This window comes from Lathyrus oleraceus, chromosome 6 (genome assembly GCF_024323335.1).
Source record: "Lathyrus oleraceus cultivar Zhongwan6 chromosome 6, CAAS_Psat_ZW6_1.0, whole genome shotgun sequence".
Lineage (NCBI taxonomy): Eukaryota > Viridiplantae > Streptophyta > Magnoliopsida > Fabales > Fabaceae > Lathyrus > Lathyrus oleraceus.
In genome coordinates this window covers 341,055,169-341,078,022 of record NC_066584.1, presented here as the reverse complement: position 1 = coordinate 341,078,022, position 22,854 = coordinate 341,055,169, and the positions used below count along the sequence as shown (strand labels likewise).

Here is a 22,854-nt window from a genome sequence, read left to right as displayed (position 1 = left end):
AGGATGAAAACAGAAGCATGCTTGAGTTTGTCATTGGAATCGTTGAAGGTTTGTAATTACGTGATACTCATATTTTTTTAGGGTCTTAGGGTTTCTTGATTTTCTTCTGATGATGAAGAAAGAAAACATGATAAACCGTTTTGATTGTATATCTACAAATGGGAACCATAACTTATATAAATAAGTCTTTTAGAGTTACTACTTAATTTTCAATATTTTAATTTGATTTCTCATCAATTTAGAAAATTGACTTATGGTATACATACAATAAACCTTTCATGACATATATGTCATTATCCATAAACTTAATATCAATTAAACCATTTTTTTTTTAATAATTAAATAATGACCCTTAAACGACTCAAAATTCTAACGGAGGAATCAACAATTGCATCGGCTTTCTTAAGAGTGTTAACAATATTTATAGCAAACTTGAGTCTACTCCAAAAGATGAAGCAAAAGACAACAGAGGTAGCAATGAGTAGGATTTCAAATATGGTGGGATTCTTAAGAGTGTTTTAATGGGAGGAAACCAAATATTACAAAGAATGGAGGAAACCAAATACTACAAAGAAGGCAAATTCAGCCACTTAAACGTGATTGTTTTCTACTGTCATGGTAGTAAATTGTTGGATGTTATAATTTAGGATATTGAAAACCACGTAATCTCTAAAAATGATTTTTTTTCTTACGTGGTTTTCAATATCTTAAATTATAATATGTCCAACTTTTAAAAATGTTAACATGAATTTAAATAATATTTGTCATGTTACTAATGAATTGACACATAATCAAAATTGGATAGGAGATCGTGCAAATTTTAGAAACCAAAATAATAGGTTTTGTAATAGGGAAAACAATTGTTTAAAACCCCCAACCTATAAGGATCAAAAGTGTAGTAAAAAAATTATCATTTTGTTTAGTTTGATTCTTATCTTTTGAAACTAAAAAGAAATATCATAATGCAACACTCACAAAGTCATTAAAAACATCACAAATTGAGAAGAATTTTCTCTTAGTGAGATATTAAAAACGGTCATTTTCAAAAATAATAAATGAAAAAATATTTTGTCAAATGCCATTCTTTTCTTTCTATTAATTATGTATCGTCAAAGATATATTACCAACGTCTGTGAGCTAATTTAAGCATATTGATTACTACATTAAAATAAAACTTATATATTTTTCTTCCATGATATATTACTTTTTTTTTATACATAAAATGAGGTACATACATTTTATTTATTCTGAGTCATGGAGTTTCAAACTTTGGTATTAACGCATTTCATAGTGACTTTGGTTGTTGTTGTTGTTCAACCTGGGAATGGTGCAGGTTTCGTTGAAAGAAAAGGCACTCAATTTATTCTAAATGGGAAACCACATTATGTGAATGGATTCAATTCTTATTGGTTAATGAACCTTGCATCTGATCAATCTACAAGATCTAAGGTTACTTCAACTTTCCAACAAGCTTCTCAAAATGGTTTAAATCTAGGAAGAACATGGGCTTTCAACGAAGGATTCCTTCAAACCTCTCCTGGTTCTTACGACGAAAATGCCTTCAAGGTAAAACAAGATTATCCAAATTGATAATGTGTTGTCATTCCATCATATTCTTGGATCATTTTATATTTTACTCGTTGAATATTTGTGTACGTAGGGTTTGGATTTTGTTGTTTCAGAGGGGAAAAAATATGGAGTGCAACTTATACTAAGTTTGGTGAATAATTGGAAAGAGTTTGGAGGAAAATATAAATATGTTCAATGGGCAAAAGAACGTGGCCAAAATGTTATATATGACGGTGACTTTTTTACCCATCCTGTTGTTAAGGAATACTACAAAAATCATGTTAAGGTACGTACCATAATTTTTTAATTCTATAGTATGTATTTGCTACTTTACTTTGCAGGAAAATACAGCAAAATTTAAACCAAGGTAAATTTTAACATATTTTGGTGATTGATTGCAGACTGTACTAACAAGAAAGAACACAATAAATGGTATTTTATACAAAGATGATCAAACTATATTCGCATGGGAGCTTATGAATGAACCTCGTTTAAATGACTCTGCAAAATCAATTCAGGTTCTTTTCATTTTCTTCTTTTAGTGGCTGAATTTTCACTCCTTAGTACTTCAATTATGCATTCGTTGTGACACGTGATTTGGCATAAATTACTGTAGAATTGGATAAGTGAGATGGCGAGTTATGTGAAATCCATTGACGACAATCATTTGCTAGAAATAGGACTTGAAGGGTTCTACGGTGAAACGAAGAAGCAGTTCAATCCCGATTTACTTCTAGTGGGAACCGATTTTATATCCAACAATCAAATTCCTCAAATTGATTTTGCAACCATTCACTTGTACCCTGATCAATGGTACCATTCTTAAACATGATTTAGAATGAACTTGATGCAGGTTTTCTCTCTCTTTCACCACAAAACTCTAGTGTCTATTTATTCATGCAGGTTACTAAGCTCAAACGAGACAACCCATAGTGCATTTGTTGACAAATGGATACAAGATCATATTCAGGACGCGAATAATGTTTTAGGAAAGCCAATTATTGTAGCTGAGTTTGGGAAGTCTTCAAAATCACCAGGATATAGTATAGATAAAAGGGATGATTACTATAAGAAAGTATACAATATTATATCTACAAGTGCTACTAGTGGAGGCTCGTGTGCAGGTGGGATTTTCTGGCAACTTCTGTCTCCGGGAATGGATAGTTATGGAGATGGATATGAAATTATTTTGGAAAATAGTCCTTCCACTGCACAGATCATCAAACAACAATCTACTAAGATATCAAATATCAAATTGTAGAATTCATGGCAGGAAAATTTCTCAGCCTGTCGATTCTCTTTATTTATAGAACAAATTCATTTTCTTTATTCATAAAAAGAAATGTGCATGATGTAATATCTCATTATATTATTAAAAAATTATCAAAAATATATTTTTTTATCCATAAATATTCCAACCAAATAATATATCAATACTAATATATCTATTTATTTAGCTAAATTCTAGACTACCCCTGTTAAAGTGGGATACTTTACCCCAAATAAGATGTCCCAATGAAATCGTGCCCAAAAAGGTAAACTAGACTACCCCTGTTAAAGTGGGATACTTTACCTCAAATAAGATGTCCCAATAATCGTGCCCAAAAAAGTAAACTAGACTATCCCTGTTAAAGTGGGATACTTTACCCCAAATAAGATGTCCCAATGAAATCGTGCCCAAAAAAGTAAACTAGACTACCCCTGTTAAAGTGGGATACTTTACCCCAAATAAGATGTCTCAATGAAATCGTGCCCAAAAAAGTAAACTAGACTATCCCTGTTAAAGTGGGATACTTTTATTAGATTTTATTAGATTTAATTCATATTTAAATTGTATTATTTTCTTAGCCCCTAAGTTTGTTAGAGGGTATTTTAGTATTTTATCCTATTGTAATAACCCTAGTTTTAGCTTATAAATAGGGTGTCAATCATTGTAACTTTTAATCATGTTTTGTAGCCGTCATTCTCTGAATAGAATATTCATCTTTCATTCTACCTTTGCACCAACAATTGGTATCTAGAGCTCCGGTTCGGATTCATTGGGAAACACGGGAAACACGAGTGAACGTGAGGTCTTGTGTGTGTTTGATTTTGATTCTTAAGATTCGTGTTGAATCTTGAACAAAATTTGATCAGAATTTTAATTCTGTGGGTTGGGAAACACTGTGTGAGAAATCTGAGTGTACTGTGCAAGGTAGAAAGATGAACGGAAACGGCAACATGAACACCAAACTTCCAGTATTTGACGGTAAAAATTGGAATCGTTGGATGATCCAAATGCGTGTACTGTTCGGTGCTCAAGATGTTCTAGATCTTGTCACTGATGGTTATGTTCCGTTAGCAGCAGATGCGACGGATGAACAGAAAAACGCGCAGAAGGAAGTAAGGAAGAAGGATCAGAAGGCATTGTTCTTCATTCATCAATGTGTTGATGTAAATGTGTTTGAGAAGATTGCAGATTCAACGACAGCAAAGGCTGCGTGGGACACACTGGTTAGATGTTATGGTGGTGACGCATCAGTGAAGAAGGTGAAGCTTCAGTCCTTGAGAAAGCAATATGAAAATCTCAACATGAAGAATAATGAGAAAGTTTCTGAATACATCTCCAGAGTGATTCTGATCACTAATGAGATGAAAGCGTGTGGAGAAACTCTTTCTGAAGAAACAATCATGGAGAAGGTATTGAGATCCCTTACCTGTCAATTTGATTACATTGTGGTAGCAATAGAACATTCCAAAGATCTGAGCACCATGAGAATTGAAGAGCTGCAGAGCAGTCTAGAAGCGCAAGAGTTGCGTTTAACTGAGAGAACTTCTGAAAGGGAAGTAGAGCAGCAGGCTCTGAAAGCAACTTCTGATAGGAGGTATCAGAAGCAGTCAGAAGCCAGGAGAAGATCTGATGGTGGTCAGAAGTCAGAAAGCTCAACCTCTGATAGACAAAAGAATGCTCAGAAGGGAAAAGAGAAGTATGACAAGAAGAAAATCCAATGTTACTGCTGTAAGAAGTTTGGTCATTTTGCTAGAGACTGTTGGTCAAACAAGGAGAGAAAATCAGAAGAAGCAAATATAGCCAGAAGTTCTGATGACGAATCTGTGCTATTGATGGCCTCTGAATCTGATGATATGGATCTGATAGACTGGTGGTATATGGACACTGGCTGTTCAAATCATCTTACTGGAAACAAGAAATGGCTGATTGACTTTGACTCTGAAAAGAGGACAAAGATCAGATGTGCTGATGACAAATATCTTAATGCAGAAGGTATGGGAAATGTCAGAGTGATTCTGAACAATGGGAAAACAGCATTGATTCAGAACGTGTGGTATGTACCTGGCATCAGAAGCAATCTGATGAGTGTGGGACAATTAATTGAGAAAGGTTTTTCAGTTACCATGAAAGACAATCTTCTGAAGTTGTATGACTGCAATCAGAAGTTGATTATGGAGTCAGAACAGGGAAGGAATAGAACATTCAAGGTGAATGTCAGAACTGCAGACTCAGAATGTCTTAGTGCAACAAGTGCTGAGAAGGAGAGTGAGCTGTGGCACAGAAGATTTGGTCATTTGAATTTCAGAAGCTTAAAACATCTGAATTCAAAGAAGTTGGTACATGGAATTCCTGCAATTAAGAAGCCTGAAAAGTCATGCAAAGTTTGCATGGAAGGAAAACAACCACGATTGCCATTTGCGTCAGAAACTGCTCCAAGAGCAAAACATGCCTTGGGAGTTGTACATTCTGATGTGTGTGGTCCATTTCCAGTAGCATCGATTGGAGGGAATAAATACTTTGTGTTATTTGTTGATGAATTCACAAGAATGACATGGGTATCCCTTATTAAGTTTAAACACGAGGTGTTTGATGAATTCAAGAAGTTCAGAATGAAGGCTGAGAATCAGAGTGGTCAGAAGTTGAAGATTCTTAGAACTGACGGTGGAGGTGAGTATAACTCCAAAGAATTCCAGAAATTCTGTGAGGAGAATGGAATTGAGCATGAGGTTACTGCTCCTTATACCCCTCAACACAATGGTCTTGCTGAAAGAAGAAACCGCACTTTGCTTGATATGGTGAGAAGCATGCTAAAGGAGAAGAAACTTCCTCAGAAGCTCTGGGGAGAAGCTGTTGCCACTGCAACGTATGTACTCAACCGATGTCCTACGAAGAAGTTGAAGGAAATAGTTCCAATAAAGAAGTGGACTGGAGATAAGCAAAGTGTTAGTCATCTGAAGGTGTTTGGTTCTGTTTGCTATAAACATGTTCCAGAAGCCAGAAGACAGAAGCTGGATGATAGAAGCAAAGTGATGATTCTGATAGGGTACCACAGTACAGGTGCATACAACCTCTATTGTCCAGAAACCAATAAAATTGAATTCAGCAGAGATGTGATTGTGAAGGAATCAGAAGTTTGGAATTGGGATAAGTCTCAATCTGATTCTGATGTTAGAACTTCTGAAGAAAGGTCAGAGTTCAGAATTTCTGAGGTTGGAGTAAATTCTGACGTTGATTCTGACTCTGATAGTGATCCAGAATCTGATGTTCCAGACTCTGATGTTCCAGACTCTGATGTTGCAGACTCTGATGTTTCAGACTCTGATGATCCTGACTCTGATGACTCAGACTCTGATGGTAATCCAGATTCTGGTGGCAATTCAGACTTTGGAAATATGCCAGAACCTTCAGATGGTCAAAGCTCTGGAGGAAGTCAACCATCTGAAGGTAGAAACTCTGAAGTTGAAGACTCTGAACATGTTCAGAGACCACAAAGAGTCAGAAACATCCCCAGAAGATATGCAGAATTTGACATGCTGCAAGACACTGAAGTAGACTCTGAAGGAGAAGTTATTCAGTGTGCCATGTTAGTAGACTCTAAACTCATAAGTACAGAAGAGGCTCTTAAGCAGAAGCTCTGGCTGAAGGCCATGAAAGAAGAACTTGATGCTATAGAGAGGAACAAGACTTGGAAGCTGACAGAACTTCCAAAAGACAAGAAAGCCATCAGCGTCAGATGGGTTTTCAAGCAGAAGTTAAAGCCAGATGGTTCAATTGGCAAACATAAAGCAAGGTTGGTAGCCAGAGGATTTCTACAGAAACCTGGGCTGGATTACTCTGAAGTGTTTGCACCTGTAGCAAGACATGAAACAATCAGAATGGTGATTGCAATAGCTGCTAACAGGAATTGGCCTCTGATGCATTTAGATGTAAAATCTGCATTTCTGAACGGTCCATTAGAAGAAGAAGTTTACGTGTCACAACCTCCTGGATTTGTGAAAAAGAATCAGGAAGGGATGGTGTACAGATTATACAAAGCTCTATATGGATTGAAACAAGCGCCCAGAGCTTGGAATAAGAAGATTGATTCTTTTTTCAAGAAGCAAGGCTTTCAGAAATGTGAGATGGAGTACGGTGTCTATGTTCAGCATACTTCTGAAGGAAATATGACTGTGGTATGCTTATATGTTGATGATATACTGCAGACTGGAAGTTCTGAACAGGAGATAGCTAAGTTCAAGAAAGTTCTGATGAATGAATTTGAAATGACTGATTTAGGCAAAATGACATACTTTCTAGGGATGGAGTTCAGATACTCTGAGAAAGGTATTATTTTGCATCAGCTAAAGTATGAATTAGAACTTCTGAAGGGATTTGAATTAGAGAATTGTAAGATTGCTGTCACACCTTCTGATACAAATCAGAAGCTGGATTCTGACTCTGATGGAAAGGATGTGGACGCTACAACCTTCAAACAGTTAGTTGGTTCTCTGAGGTATTTGTGCAATACCAGACCTGATATTTGCTATTCAGTTGGGATGGTTAGTAGGTTCATGAGTAAACCTAAGTGGTCCCATTACCAAGCTGCAGTCAGGATTCTGAGGTATATCAAGGGAACTCTGAAGTATGGAGTATTATTTCCTTCTGGAAGAAAGGATGAGTCAGAACTTCTGAGTTATTCAGATTCTGATTGGTGTGGAGACAGAGTTGACAGAAGAAGTACGTCTGGGTACTTATTCAAATTTCTAGGAGGTCCCATTTCTTGGTGTTCCAAGAAGCAACCTGTTGTGGCGTTGTCAACTTGTGAAGCCGAATATATTGCAGGTGCTGTTACTGCATGCCAAGCTGTGTGGATTCTGAATCTATTGCAGGATCTGAAGATTAAAGTAAACAAACCTCTGAAGCTGATGATTGACAACAAGTCTGCAATCAATCTTGCCAGAAACCCAGTGTTGCATGGGAGAAGCAAGCACATTGAGACCAAGTATCATTTTCTGAGACATCAAGTTCAGAGGGGAGTGTTAGAAGTTGTACACTGCAGCACTCAGAAGCAGTTGGCAGATGTTCTGACGAAAGCTATCAAGACTGACCAATTTCTCATATTAAGGGATGGAATTGGTGTTACAAGTTTTGATGGAATATGAATTAAGGGATGGTATTAGATTTTATTAGATTTAATTCATATTTAAATTGTATTATTTTCTTAGCCCCTAAGTTTGTTAGAGGGTATTTTAGTATTTTATCCTATTGTAGTAACCCTAGTTTTAGCTTATAAATAAGGTGTCAATCATTGTAACTTTTAATCATGTTTTGTAGCCGTCATTCTCTGAATAGAATATTCATCTTTCATTCTACCTTTGCACCAACAACTTTACCCCAAATAAGATGTCCCAATGAAATCGTGCCCAAAAAAGTAAACTAGACTATCCCTGTTAAAGTGGGATACTTTACCCCAAATAAGATGTCCCAATGAAATCGTGCCCAAAAAAGTAAACTAGACTACCCCTGTTAAAGTGATACTTTACCCCAAATAAGATGTCTCAATGAAATCGTGCCCAAAAAAGTAAACTAGACTACCCCTGTTAAAGTGGGATACTTTACCCCAAATAAGATGTCCCAATGAAATCGTGCCCAAAAAAGTAAACTAGACTATCCCTGTTAAAGTGGGATACTTTACCCCAAATAAGATGTCCCAATGAAATCGTGCCCAAAAAAGTAAACTAGACTATCCATGTTAAAGTGGGATACTTTACCCCAAATAAGATGTCCCAATGAAATCGTGCCCAAAAAAGTAAACTAGACTACCCCTGTTAAAGTGGGATACTTTACCCCAAATAAGATGTCCCAATGAAATCGTGCCCAAAAAAGTAAACTAGACTACCCCTGTTAAAGTGGGATACTTTACCCCAAATAAGATGTCCCAATGAAATCGTGCCCAAAAAAGTAAACTATTAAAATCAAATATTTATGAGATTTTATAATCATAAGTAACTTTTTACTAATGTAAATTTTAATTAATTAGATTTTAAGTTTTATATTTTGTTAAATTTACATTTTAGGTCCTTTTTTTATTAGGAATCCCCTAAAAGATTGGAGTTGCAAAATACTTTTTTCATAATGAACGTGGAAAAGGGAAAATCAAATTAATTTCTTAAATCAATAAATAAGCATTTTGGTTATAGCATAATTTCTCTAGTTACTCTGCCTCACCAATCTACTACCAACATTTTCCAGAAAAAAATACTATTTCCTTTGTCAAAAATATTTGTCTTAAATTATAACTTAGTTTACAAATTCAATACAACATTAATATTCGTTATATAATTTATAAAGGGTAATTTTATAAAATTATACATAATTTATCTTCCTTCTTCCAATTATTTTAATTTATCTTCCTTATATAATTTATAAAGGGTAATTTTGTAAAATTATACATAATTTATCTTTCTCATATAAAATTATCTACACTTCTTAATTCGTGTTAAGCATCCAAAACATCGTATAATTTGAGACGAATGTAGTAAAATTTTATTGTATATATTGGGTCGTGTACAACACATAAGATTACCATTTATCGGTTAGCTAGTTAGTTGATAATTATTAAAAACTAAAATATAAATCAGAGTGGCATAACATCAGCACAGTAGGAGAATGGAGAAAAGGATTTCATAATTCATTTTAATCAAATTGACCATAGTTTCCTCTAGTACTATCATAAGATTCATATTAAGCTCTTGGGTAGAATCATAAAATAGATCAACCACTCTACAGTTCAATGGATTGAAACTAGTAATAGGAGACAGACTAATTAATCTAATGGACTACACCTATAGCAAAATCTCAATGAAATGGAATACAATAAGGGATATTAAACGTCTCAAAATAGAGTGACCAATGAGTCCAGCGAGCATGGGAAGCAAGTAAATGTTGCTCCTCCAACAGTTATGTACTGTATGTACACCGATGTCAGAGCCAGCTTCTCATAACATACATGGTAGAACGCGAGAAGCTGGCATAAGTATACAATGGCTTTTGCCTACAACTATAGCTAACTACCAAAACCCTGCTGCATTTTACAGCATTGGGGAAAGAGGTTGTATATTACAAACTGCAAAACAGCAAGTGCCAACTATACATTGACCTAACTATCAGCATTGCTACATTATTTATCAATTCTAAGATTGTTACATAGATGGCCAAGTTCGGGCCTTGCATCCATCCATGCAGCAAATTCCACGTTGGACGGAGAGGTGCAGTAAAGGTAAGATCTGAATGTGATGAGAAAAAAATACCGCCTGCAAACAAGGTGATACATAAAATGGTTGCAATCGCCAGGATTAACACGCAATAAATAAAGCCACCATTCGCCCGACTGTCTTGTAGAAATAACTATATAGATAGGGTTGACAGTTTTATGAGACTAACATCTTACCAAATCTATCATTGAATTGGATTGAAACTATATTATGCTTATCATTCTCAAAATTCAGATCATGCTAACAAGTTTCGTAAGGCACAGAACAATGAATCAACAATAACAAGTTTTACTGAAACCAAAGGATTGAAGGTTATACTTTTCAAACAAAAAAATTACTTTTTAATTTTTTAACTGATTCCATATATAGCAATCATTAGCAAGGCCCTTCCTATTTAACCATGCACGTGATGTTCAAAAAATTCATCAATCCAACATGTTTAAATGTGGTAGAACTAGCATATATTATATTAGTCATTTCATAGTATATTCCTGTTTAAATTTTATAGAATTCTGTTAAAAATAATTTTATAGTTGTATCAATTCTAACAGAGCACTATTAACTGACTTAAAAAAGCACTGCCATTGGTTAATCCCCACCCTATGTATAAAATAACTATCTGCATCCACAGGGGTAGTGACCCATTCTGCACATAAAGTTTAGAGGACTCAAAAGGAAAAGGAAAAGGAAAAATACAACTGGAAAGCAAGAGTATTTCAGTTGAATGTGAAGAATACCTCAAAGCCTTGACACCCATGTCCATAAGATAGGCACGTTCCTCATCATCACCGTCAGTAAACTTCTCAAATTCTTTACAATAATAAAGAATATCATCGCGTAAATGCCCTGCGCCAGCACATCTGTTGAAAAAAGAAAATCTCAGTACCCTCCAATAAATTAAGCTATGCTGCCATATCAAACTTTCCTCAGTAAATTGTGCATCAATTACTAATTTCATAACCACCAAAGAATAATTGCAAAAGTATAAGTAGGTCACTAATAATTCCTTTTCAGCCCAGGAAAATAGAATAGACATGGAAAATACTATTATTTTCAACAACATAAGTTCCTAAATGAGAGAACAGAATCACTGCATCCACTTTGATAATGATTAGGTTTCTTACAGTTAAATATCATTTAGTTAGCAAAGCTTTATGACCGGATATTGGTCCATAACCTGTCAATAACAATGCCAAGATCTGCATTGTTTCGGGCATGAAGAATACTATTAGTCTATTAATTCCAACTATATGTGGTTCTACATCTAAGAGAGCATAATACTGCATCAACTTTGATAAAAAAAACCATGTTTATTTAAGTTATTATCATATAATTAGAAAAAAGCTTTATGATTAAATTCTGGTTAATAACCTGTCAATAACAATGTCAACATCTGCTTTGCTTTGGGGACCATGTATCAGGACTCTTGTAAGGCTCAAAATGTCACGATAATCACCCATCTTGAGTGCTGCTTCATTAGAAGCTCGAACGGGAAAGTTCTCTTCAATCTCTGTATATTGCTGAGGACTAAGCAGTGGCTGTGGGACTGGGGATGCAAAGTTTGCTTCTGCACCGAGTCTAATACAGATAATGGCCATTGCATATGCAACTCCACCAAAACCAGTGTGTGATACAAAAAGATAACTCTCTGCAGAGCTACAAAAAGCAAGAGTTTAGAAATATATTATTAGATTTAAAGAATTGTTTCAAAAGATTAAATCATGAATATACTGTTCCTAAACAAAACGTAAACAGATGCCCATGGAATATGTCAAGAACAATGCCCATCGGATAATATATGGCCTGAGCATGTCCTTATAAGTGGGGGGCAATCCTCACCCTATAAGCTGGTTTTGTAGGGTTGAGTTAGGCCCAACCACATTTCTTAACAGATTATAGGTACCCAGTCAGCTCAGAAACTTAAAAAAAATACCATTAAACTTTACAAAATATGTGTCGATAAATTCCTCGTATTTAGTAGGAATACTTACTCATCTTTACAGCACTGGATTGCATCAACATCAGAGGCCAAAGCATCTCTCTCCCTCGTTAACGGTATCCTCTGATAGACAATATCATACCCCTCATCCTTTAGAGCAGAATAAACTTCTACAGTTGTTTTCACATCGTCTGCCAAAGTGTTTTCCCAGTAACCAACCACATTAGACTGGTTTGTTGAAGGGTTATATTCTTCACGGTGAAACAACATCAACCCACCAGACTGTCTAATCTCAGCTATTATATCTTCTTTCAACCGTGTCTCCATGTGTTCCACCTGCATTGCAGTTGCTATGAGTTGTATAACAAAGCATTTTGGGACACGTTCAGATAGATGCATAATAGTACAAGATGACACACCACAGAACCAGTGATTCCGACATGCTTGAGTGTATCATAGGGTTTGTTTAACTCCCTCAGAACGAAGGGAGTGCCCTTGATATAGACAACTGCTTCCTCTCTCAGATCAGTCAAAATTACTTTTCGAGCAGCTGAGGCTTTTGCTTTAGGAATAGCGCCCAGATACTTTAGCATCTCCTTGGCACCAGAGATGGTTGGAGTTGCCATGCAATACACGGAGTATTCATCAACCTTGGGAAAAAAAGCTTTTAGGCATTATATAATTTCACAAAATCTGCGAACAAGAAAAATATGAAACACACACATCCAAGCATTGATTGGAATTACAAGTTTTATTTATTTTTTGGAAAAGCCCTTCCACATCAAAACCTCAAGGCCACCTACTGTTAGCATATCCTGATTGCATTTTAACATTTGGCTTCCTCACTGGTTTACAAATGTTAGTAGTTACTTTCCTTAAATACTAAGTTGCGTGGGTGCATGATGCACTCGGTAAAACTAGCCATATTACAATATTGAAAAGCTAAAAGAATAATGTAAGGTAACCTCCAAACATGAGGGTGTATAAAAAGAAAGAAATTTTAGGGGATCACAGCCCAGGAGGGCAAGAGAATCACCATGACTCTGCCTATATAATAGTAAGACAGTGAGACTCGTTTGGTGGACAGGATAAAAGACCGAATAGAAAATTGTGTATCTTGTCTCAATCCATTGTTTAATAAAGCATCGCAATATGAGAAGTTAATTTTGACATTTATCGTATCTTGCTTCTCTAGATGAAAATTTTTTTCGGAATATGAACCAGGTTAGAAACCAACAAAATAGGATAAGAAAATAAATTACTGATTTATACTTATAAAAGTAAAGTTAAAATATAAAAAATGAATGCTGATAAAATATAAATGAACAAAAAATAGAATCTGATATTAAATCTTAAAAAAAAGTAAATAATTTAAATAATTTATTTATTAAAATTAAAATACTAAAAAAACATTATTAAAATTACTAAAATATAAATATTTTTTAAAAATTTTAAACAAGTTAATATAATTTTCTTGTAAAGGTGGTTTATATATATATATATATATATATATATATATATATATATATATATATATTTTTATCGAACATGTATATTTAGTAGTGTCACTAGATTATTTTTAAAATTATATGACATTATTTAATTACTTAATCATTTTTTTGTATTTTATGTTAATTTACAATGTTCAAAAATATTTAAACGAATTTCAAATAAATGTGTTATTGTTTCAAAAGGGTAATCTTGTTATTTAAATGAGATATATCTTATCATGTCATTATGAGGTATGTACCAAAAATATAATATAATATAATGATGTCATAGAATAAATATTTATCATATCACTTCTATTTGATTCTTATATATCAAGCGGGTCCTGAATGTACATAAGAACAATATGATAGTATTATAAAAGTTTCGAATGAAAGAGGACAGAAATAGTTATAAGAAACTTAAATTTATGAATATGAATTTACATTTACAAATGATAAAGTAAATCTATAATTGCTTCATCCAGTTTTTACTAATTCTTTGTTGTTCTCAATCCACTACCGCAGAAAACTGATAAACAGGCTCGTTCACTATTCAACGGGTTAAAATGGAAAATTTAAGAGTTTTAACAAATGAAACCAGCTACGGTCACAGATAATGCTCATCTATTGCCCATCCCTAAGCCAAATTTTTAGTTGCATCAATGAAAGCTACCACAATGCATGATCACAAAGTTGACAATAGTTATTCTCTATAGCAGTCATGTATGTCAGCTTACCTTGTAAACATGTGGTGCGCCGTGTATTTGTATATGGCTAGAAGTTCTCTGACCAGGAAAGAAATACATTTTTAGGATGGAGCCTTTTCCCAGAACTGAACCACTACGGGCCTTAACGAATGCCTCCATCACTGCATCTCCATGTTGAGACTCTTGTGGTGCTCTCAACTCTTCCTACAATTAAAGTTGACAAATTGGCTTAAGCTTAATATTATGTCAAGTTGGGGAGGGGGCAAATAACTTTAAGTAGAAAAGAGATTTACAGGAATAGTGAAAAATCGTCCGGGTCTCAATCTTATGCTCCATTTCATAGCCTGCACCTCTGGTTTCTGATGCAACCAATTCTTAAATGACACTTTGGATTCACCTTCCCCACAAAACCCATCAAATGCTTCACTTCCAAGATATGCTGCAAAAGCAATAAGACGGAAATACCGTTCCAAGTATTCAGCACCACGATTTAATGCAACCCTCCTTACCCTTTGCTCAACATGTTGTTGATTGAATACTTTCCTATATTCTAGAACGGCTTGGCGAATGTTTTGAAGTGCAGAACATCTATCAATAATACCATCTAAGGCCTCTCGGCACTCCACCCCATTATCAAAAAATGCTGTTATCTTCCATAACAAAAGGATGTCATTTATACCAAAAACATGTTTTTGTTTTCCATCTGTCTTTATTTGCAAATTATTAGGGGCACCGACATAGCCCCCAACTTCATCTCCACTTGAGAAACCGCCATCCACATCTTCCTGGGTTACATCATCTCCCAGTATTTTAATAGGCCTCCCATAATCAATTCGATGTTTCACAAGGCAAGCTATGACAGTACCTGTGGTTGTTCTGCCCCTACCCATCTGAAATATGAACGAAGCATTAGCAGTAAGAGTTGAAAAGAGAAAATAAGAGACAAGAGAAGAGCCAATGCACAAATGCAGAAATATATCCATAAAGAATACAACAAAAGATATGAAAGATTAAGAAACTACCTGACAATTGAAAACAAAAGCAGTGTCCTTTGTAGCAGACGTAATATTAAAAGCCATTGTGTCAAAATCAGAACTTTTAGGAGCTTTTCCATCAGTGATGGGCACACGTGCATACTTGATTGGAAATCCATCAGCCTCCAAGGTTTTAAAAACTTCAAGTGGGGTTTGAATTACATCAGAGGTTACTTGCTCCCAAGCATCATATATCTGCCCATCGTCTGTTTCATGAATAACCATTATGGCATTGTTATACTGCTCAGCTTCCCTTAGGATATCTTCTTTTAACCGGGCTTCCATTTTCTCCACCCTTTCACGACCAATTCCCTACAAGCCAAATTCACACAATTGGCATGAAAATTCCAAACTACCATAAAATTCAGAAAGTCATCAAATGGATAAAAATTAAAAGAAAACCATACATCCAAACCATGGATTATAAGTTTTGAAGTTTTATCTAACATAATAATATTAAGTGAAAAGGTAATGTAATGACATAGTCACGTATTAGGTGAAACACCAACTTAGAATCTGGGTTGGACCTAATTAATCTATACAAAACCAGCATCTTAGAATCTAGGTTGGACCTAATTCATCCTTACAAAACCAACCAGCATGTAAGGTATTAAAATTTAGATGGGGTTTAACACAGTCTTACAAAACCGGCTAAACCTAACTCATCCTTACAAAATTAGTTTGTAAGGTAAGGAATACTCACCACATATAAATATAGATTTATTTAATTCATAACTCGTCCAACGTAGGATTCCCAACACACCAAAAACTATTAAAAGAAAACAGCACAGTAAATACTAAGCAAGTGTGATCTCCATGCATGTGAGCAAGACCAACACTATCCATTAAACTACACTACTTATCTAAATACACTATTTCCCACTTCAACTAGTACCTTCTTTTGGAGGATGGTGTCTTATATTCTAACAGTAACAAGAACAGCATTGACGTCCTATTGACGCACGACAAGAAAAACTGTGAAGGCTGATTGGTGATATATGAACCAGTGGACTGTAAACCAGATGAAAAGTAAACTGTTCTGAATTCAATTCCTAGCTAGCAATACCTCTCTCTTAACTTAAAAGTTTATTGAAGAGATGCCAAAGACTCAAAAGTAACTTTTACCGTATATTCCCGCATGTTTTTGTACGGTCTTTCAACTTCACGGAGAACAAATGGTTTCCCATTGATGTAAATAACAGGTTCTTCTCTCATATTATGCCAAAGTACCGGGCGTCCACCTTTGGAGCTGCCAATCCTACGAAGGACAGATCGAATACCATCGATAGTTGGATTTGCAACTCCATAAACTGGAAAGCCAGGAACTTCTCTGAAATTAGGTGCCCCCTCCACTCTTTCAGGCAATCTTGGATTTTGACATCCCGGGCAATGATCACTTTTCAGAACAGTTTGACTTCCAAGTACCTCGCCATTTCTCGAGGCAGCAACCACTCCCATCTCAGAAGGACGGCCATCAGTAGATTCAGCTATCTTCTTTAGAGACGGTTTCAAACTGGAATATCCAAGTGCACCCATTGGATCTCTCCTCAGCAACCTGCAATGCAAATAGACGGCAAATGAAATAAGTTATACATATATTTTTGTAGAGCATAAGATCAGCAATTCAACCAAATCAGATTGCAATCAAAATCCAATTGGTGAACATTTATTCAATTAAATGAAGGAAAAAAGTAATTAAGAAAGTAATGGTATTGATGGGTGAGGATGAATAATACTATATTTATCTGGAAACTTTTGGTGAATATAGACCAAGAAAATCTCTAAACTATAAGGAAAAGTCCCCTGGGCCTGTTTCCCGATAATTGATATAAGCCACAATATGAACAGAAAAAGTAGCCCAGTTTTTCTTGGGCAACAGAACATTATGGAACCATAGTATGAAGTCCTAATATAAAGTGATTGACAAAATTGTATCTTGGGTCCTTTATCATAATTTTGTATGTCAATGTAGTCATGTACCTCTTTTTGTGTCAAGTTTGTCCTTATGCTTAAAAAATGTTTACACCGTTAGACAGACCATCATTTCCCATTTACTTTTGTTATAGATATATGTACCTGGCCATTAATGATCTACTGCAAAGAATGTTTCATCACTCAACATCAATATTAGATTCAATTGAAGTCAAGGAGCCCACAATCTTAGGCACAAAAAAAACAGAGAAAATATCATGTTACTTTTTTGAATGATCAAGACTTACTTTTTGTCCAGAGCTGTTGACATTTTTTTTAAATATATAAGGCTAACTTGACCCAAGAAAAAAGAAGATAAAAGACTACGTTGATATGATAAATTAAGTTAAATGACCCCATGAAAAAATACTACATTGATATGAGAAATTAAGTTAAAAAGGACCTCTGGTGAAACTTTTCCTATAGAAATTCTAGCCCAAGGCCTTGTTTGGAACAAACTTAGCTTTGGAATCCTTAAAGGGTAACTTTGAGACAACCAATAAGCTTTCAACTTAACAAATACCATGCATCCTCACAAGTCAACAGATCACAAATCAACAGATCTTCACTCAGAAAAGTTAATTGCAATCTGAGAACCACACTAGCACATACATAATCCCTGGTGGTATGACTCAGTTGATTAATAAAAGTTTAGCCTAAGAGCTATACTGACATCAGGGATTTTTTTAATACCAGTGATGATTGCAAGGTACAGGGAAACTGGAACCTTGTATTAAACAAAACATCATGCCTCCAAGTAGAGGCAATCTCAGTTGCATTTTCAACTTTTTAATGCTGCATATATATGGCAGAAAACTGCTCACTAGCCATAGCCAGTTTGACCCATTATAAATGGGAGTCATGGGACCCACTGCCCTAATGAAAAATTTTATTTAAAAATGTTAAAAGAAAAAAAAACTTAAGACTATACACCAAATATTAGGAGGGGAAAAATAAGCAACCTGCGAATAATGCTGTAGAGCTCTGGCCTAGCTCTCATCCAGTCAGTAAAACTACTGTGGCTAGCAGACCTAGCTCGCAGTGCAGCCATTTCTGAATGTATGTATACAGCAAAACATATCAAAAAGTAGTATCTCTCCAAGTACTCTACAAAAAAAGAAAGTGATGCCTCCCTTTTCATCTCATCTGGTTGCCGCAGAATACTATTACGATAAGTGGCAATTGCTTCACGTAAGTTCTGGAACAAAAGCAAACAAGGAATAAAGGATGTCTCTTCAGTTAATATATAAAAATCCACCTCCACATATAAGGAAAAGAAATTTGCAACATCTAAGAAGCAGTCTAAACAACCAAGGAGTTTTCTTTCTTTTTCTTTGTTTTTGCGAGGTGTGAGACTAATCCTCACTCAGGGTACTGAGGCTGTCCCTCCTTAAAAGTACTTCCTTGGAGGGATCGAAACAGATACCTGCATTGAGGCACACTTGTCAATGACTTTATCAACTTGTCTTTTCCCCTCAACACCACCCTGGAAGCAAATAAACTAATTAGGACAAATAGAACATATTTTACATCACCTAAAAGCAATATTAAAGTTTATACTAATACCTCTAGCACACGAATCAAGCTTCTTATGACAGTGTATTCTCCCCTTCGAATTGCCTCCTCAGAGTTAGGCATATGGTCTGGGACATTAGCCAGATATTGAGAAATTGTACCAACTGAGTTGCTTCTTGGAATCCCTATAATTTTAATTTTATAAATCAGAAATATATTGAAGAAAGAAAAAGAAAAAACAGATACATGGGAGAACAAAGCTCAAAACTTATGAGGGACATGAAAGAAAGCTTTAAAAGTCTCAAACTAGAGAGATCAAGTTTGCAATGACCAAAATTTTCATTAATTAAAATAGGAATTAAATCCCACCAAGTGAACATTGGGCGGCTAAAAGCTCAAAACTCATGAGGGACATGAAAGAAAGCTTTAAAAGTCTCAAACTAGAGAGATCAAGTTTGCAATGACCAAAATTTTCATTAATTAAAATAGGAATTAAATCCCACCAAGTGAACCTTGAGCGGCTAAAAGCAAAAAGAAGCAAGCTTTCCAGCACAACAATATCCAACTCAAGAAGCAGAGCTGGCTAGCAGATAAATTCAAACACTTTTTTATTGGATATTCAACTGGTAACCCTATGGTCTAAACTGAATGACGGAGTAAAAATAGATGTATTGAAATTATTAAAGAAACTCGGAATCATTGGGTATAAGCTCAAATATCTTTCTAATTAAACAATGGTTGTTCAGTACATACCCCAGTAATCCAATTTTCTTGGAACTAATGTACTGCGTATGAATGGGTATGGATTTGTAAACAAATAGTCCTAACTTATTGTTCTAGTCCAGCCCATCAATGCTGAATCCAATGGGTGGGTTGAGTTTTTTCTCACGCGCGTAATAAGTAATTGCTCTCTGGTCATGTGTTAGACATGTGCATACATATGCTGATGCAGATGACAATCATGTTCTCATTAGCTAGACACAGACCCTGTAACCTAGAGGTAATACAAAAAAGAAATAAACTCTTCAGAAAAGACCTGAAAGGTTATATTTCCATATTTGTACATTTTAACAAGAAAGAAGCTGGAGAAATAATTAGCTGATCTTCTACTTAGCTAATAAACTAAATCAAAACTCAGGTAGACATACCAAATACAGAAAGGACAGACAGGCTTGCTGATGTCTCGTTGACATAAAATTAAAACTGCTACACAAACTGAAAAAGCTATTGACATTTTTATTTTAAGCAAATGCTGAAAAGCTTGGTCAAATCTATCGTATTGGTGTAGCAAAGTGCATCTTAATTTTTTTTATTTTTAAATCATTAAACAAGGAAGTCTATATAGAAAAATTCAAATAAAATAAACTGCATACCAGAAGCTCCAATTCGATTCAGATAAATCAAAGTCGCAATGACCATTCCAGTTGTAGTTCGTCCACGCCCCATTTGACAATTAAAAATTATCTCTGTATGTAGATCAGCTTGTGAAATTTTTTGAACCTAAAATGAATGTGAAGCCAATAATTTCAGGAAATTGAATGAGTTTTCTATGTATGATAACTTCTGTGATGTACCAAATAAAATCTAAAAGAAATATCTCATTCAGAAGCTTCTTTATTAAAAGAAATATTTAAAACTAACAAACTTACCAAAACATCAAAATCCTGTTCCTTTGGGGATTTTTCATCAGTTACTGGAACACGTTCGTAATCAACAAGATATCCTTCCACTTGCAATTCCTGGTACACCTACAGCCAAGAAAACAACTTTGCGGCATTTTGTTCAGAAAACTGGTTAAGTAGCCTCACAAACACATTAAAGACAAGTTTCACCTATACCTCTAGAGGTGTCTTCACAGAATTACACGACACTGATTCCCATTGGTCCACCATCTGACCGTCTGGAAGTTCATCGGTCACAAGAATCTTATTTCCATATCTGTTATGCCATTTTGAAAATAAGATGGTTTGTCGTACGATAAAGGTTGGGGATAAAATAATGAAGGGGACCGTGGATATACCTTGCAGCTTCATTCAGAATGTCTTCTTTCAAACGAGCCTCCATTTGTTCAACTCTTTCCCTATTAATTCCCTGATTGAGTACAAAATGCAAAACTATTAGAACCCAAACAAATTTCCGTTGAAAAGCTAACAAGTTCAATCCAACTCAAATGCAATAATCCAACAGTATCAAGAGCAAAGACGGTTCGGAACCAAAACTTACCCCCTCAGGCTCAAAGAGAAAAGACTAGACCAAAATAAAGCAACGAGAACTCCACAATAACATACCGTATACTCAAGGTTGGAGAATGGTCTCTCCACATCACGCAAAACAAAGGGGCGCCCATTAATGTACACAACCTGATTTTGAGAGAGAGAAAATTTAGAAGAGACGACAAGTAGAATTTTAGTGGAGCATCAATCATCATTTGCAGAGCTAGAATGAAACATGTGTGTGATTTTTGGTTGTGTGTAACAAAGGTGATTTTGATCGAACGCGGTTATGTAAAAGACGGTTTGGTTAAAATTAAATTTGCATTAGAACATTTTTACTCTAAAATACGGAAAAGTTAGGACAATTTTTTCAATCTAATACTAAAGCATATTACCGCTTCAAGTCAAACCAAAGTTAGTTAATGTCTATTATGATTCCCGGGCAACAGAAAACTTCAGTAAGACATAATGAAGTAAAATTAATTTTGATATTCTAGGTACGGCGATTGGAACGTCATAATTTCAACAAGACTTTTGGCCACAAATAAAATTGCAAATTACAGTGAGAATTATGAAGCACAAACACCGGAAACACAACATCGACACTAACACGTCACTATACTAGTGTCGGTTTCAGACACCGACATTGACACACTTTTTTCCAGAGGTGTCGGTGCTACAGAGAATTCAATCCACTTTCATTTACATAGCCTAGATTTCTAAAACCTAAATTTAAAGCTGAAAACCACAGAATTACAATAAAATGAATATGATACCAGAAGAAACGCCATCACTGTTAATACATGCATAATAAGAGTACTGAACGTTAATCAAGAAAGTAAAGATACCGGTTCTTCACGAAGGCTAATCCAAAGAACGTGAACTTTTTTCCCTTCAGTTTGAGCACCAATGTGCTTAAGAACATTTCTGATTCCATCAATTGTTGGAATCGCAACACCGTGAACATGTAACGAATCAGCCTATAAGCAAAATTTCAACAATCGTCAAAAAAATTACAAAAGTGATAAAATCTGAGTGGTAGAGATGAAAGATAGAAAAACCTGACGGTAATTGGGAGCTCCGTCGATATTTGGACGTAATCGCTTGTTCTGGCAACCAGGGAAATGATCGCTCTTGAGAATGGTTTTCTTTCCAAGAACAGATCCTCCTCTTAGCTTCATTACCTCCTCTGGCTCTTTCGGAATCGACATCTTTTTCGATTCCGAATAGTTTCGCGCTTGAAAAACTCTCAAAAGCTTGTTATTGTTGCTCTTCACTTCTTCTTCTTCGTCTTCTTCACTACAGCTTCTGTTCCGATTACCTTCCACTTTTGTGTAATGTGATTTTTTTTTATTCGATTGCTATTCGTAGTTGAGAATTTGCACCGGTGTTAATGCTTTTTTCATTTCCATTGGACCAATCCAGGTATATATAATTCACATTGTTTTTTATTATTGATTATTTTTATTATTTGACGCTTCGAATAATTTATTTTTTATGAAAAGGGAATTAAAAGAATAATTATTTTTAATTTTGATGAATTTTTATTATAAATATTTAGCATTATTCTATATTCCCTTTTTTATTCCATTTCGGATGCACAGAGCCAGTTTTGGATAGGCTCGTTTGGAGTTGTTTTTCAAAGCAATGTCTATATTTTCATTTTTTTTGTTTATATGTTAAAATTAAATGTTACTACTATCTATCAATATCCACCACAAAAAAGTAGTATTATATTTTTTCGTACAAAGAGGGAGAGAGTGAGAGAGAAAGTAATTATCAACTATTGGAATAATATTTATAACACATGTTTATATTAAAATGGTTATTGTCAAGAAAAATTATACCACAATGGTTGATCGTGATGGACAAATTATTATCGAACTTTATATT

At 35.0% G+C, this 22,854-nt stretch overlaps 2 protein-coding genes across 2 annotated transcripts; one reads left to right on the top strand and one right to left on the bottom strand.

Moving 5' to 3' along the window:
• The first annotated feature begins 1,254 nt into the window (after nt 1–1,254).
• Nucleotides 1,255–2,871, top strand: LOC127093228 (mannan endo-1,4-beta-mannosidase 4). The gene is made up of 5 exons (XM_051032134.1): nt 1,255–1,566; nt 1,661–1,855; nt 1,971–2,087; nt 2,186–2,382; nt 2,473–2,871. The coding sequence occupies exons 1-5, from the start codon at nt 1,255–1,257 to the stop codon at nt 2,828–2,830; spliced, it is 1,179 nt and encodes a 392-aa protein (XP_050888091.1). The 3' UTR covers nt 2,831–2,871.
• Nucleotides 2,872–9,680: 6,809 nt separating this feature from the next.
• Nucleotides 9,681–22,385, bottom strand: LOC127098463 (uncharacterized). The gene is made up of 19 exons (XM_051037070.1): nt 22,023–22,385; nt 21,810–21,941; nt 21,037–21,108; nt 20,769–20,839; nt 20,587–20,686; nt 20,398–20,496; nt 20,122–20,248; nt 18,800–18,933; nt 18,660–18,719; nt 18,196–18,431; nt 16,388–16,817; nt 15,251–15,574; nt 14,522–15,118; nt 14,259–14,432; nt 12,451–12,681; nt 12,084–12,367; nt 11,464–11,748; nt 10,830–10,952; nt 9,681–10,131 (listed from the first exon to the last, which is right to left on the bottom strand). The coding sequence occupies exons 1-19, from the start codon at nt 22,170–22,172 to the stop codon at nt 9,999–10,001; spliced, it is 3,762 nt and encodes a 1,253-aa protein (XP_050893027.1). The 5' UTR covers nt 22,173–22,385; the 3' UTR covers nt 9,681–9,998.
• Nucleotides 22,386–22,854: the final 469 nt, after the last annotated feature.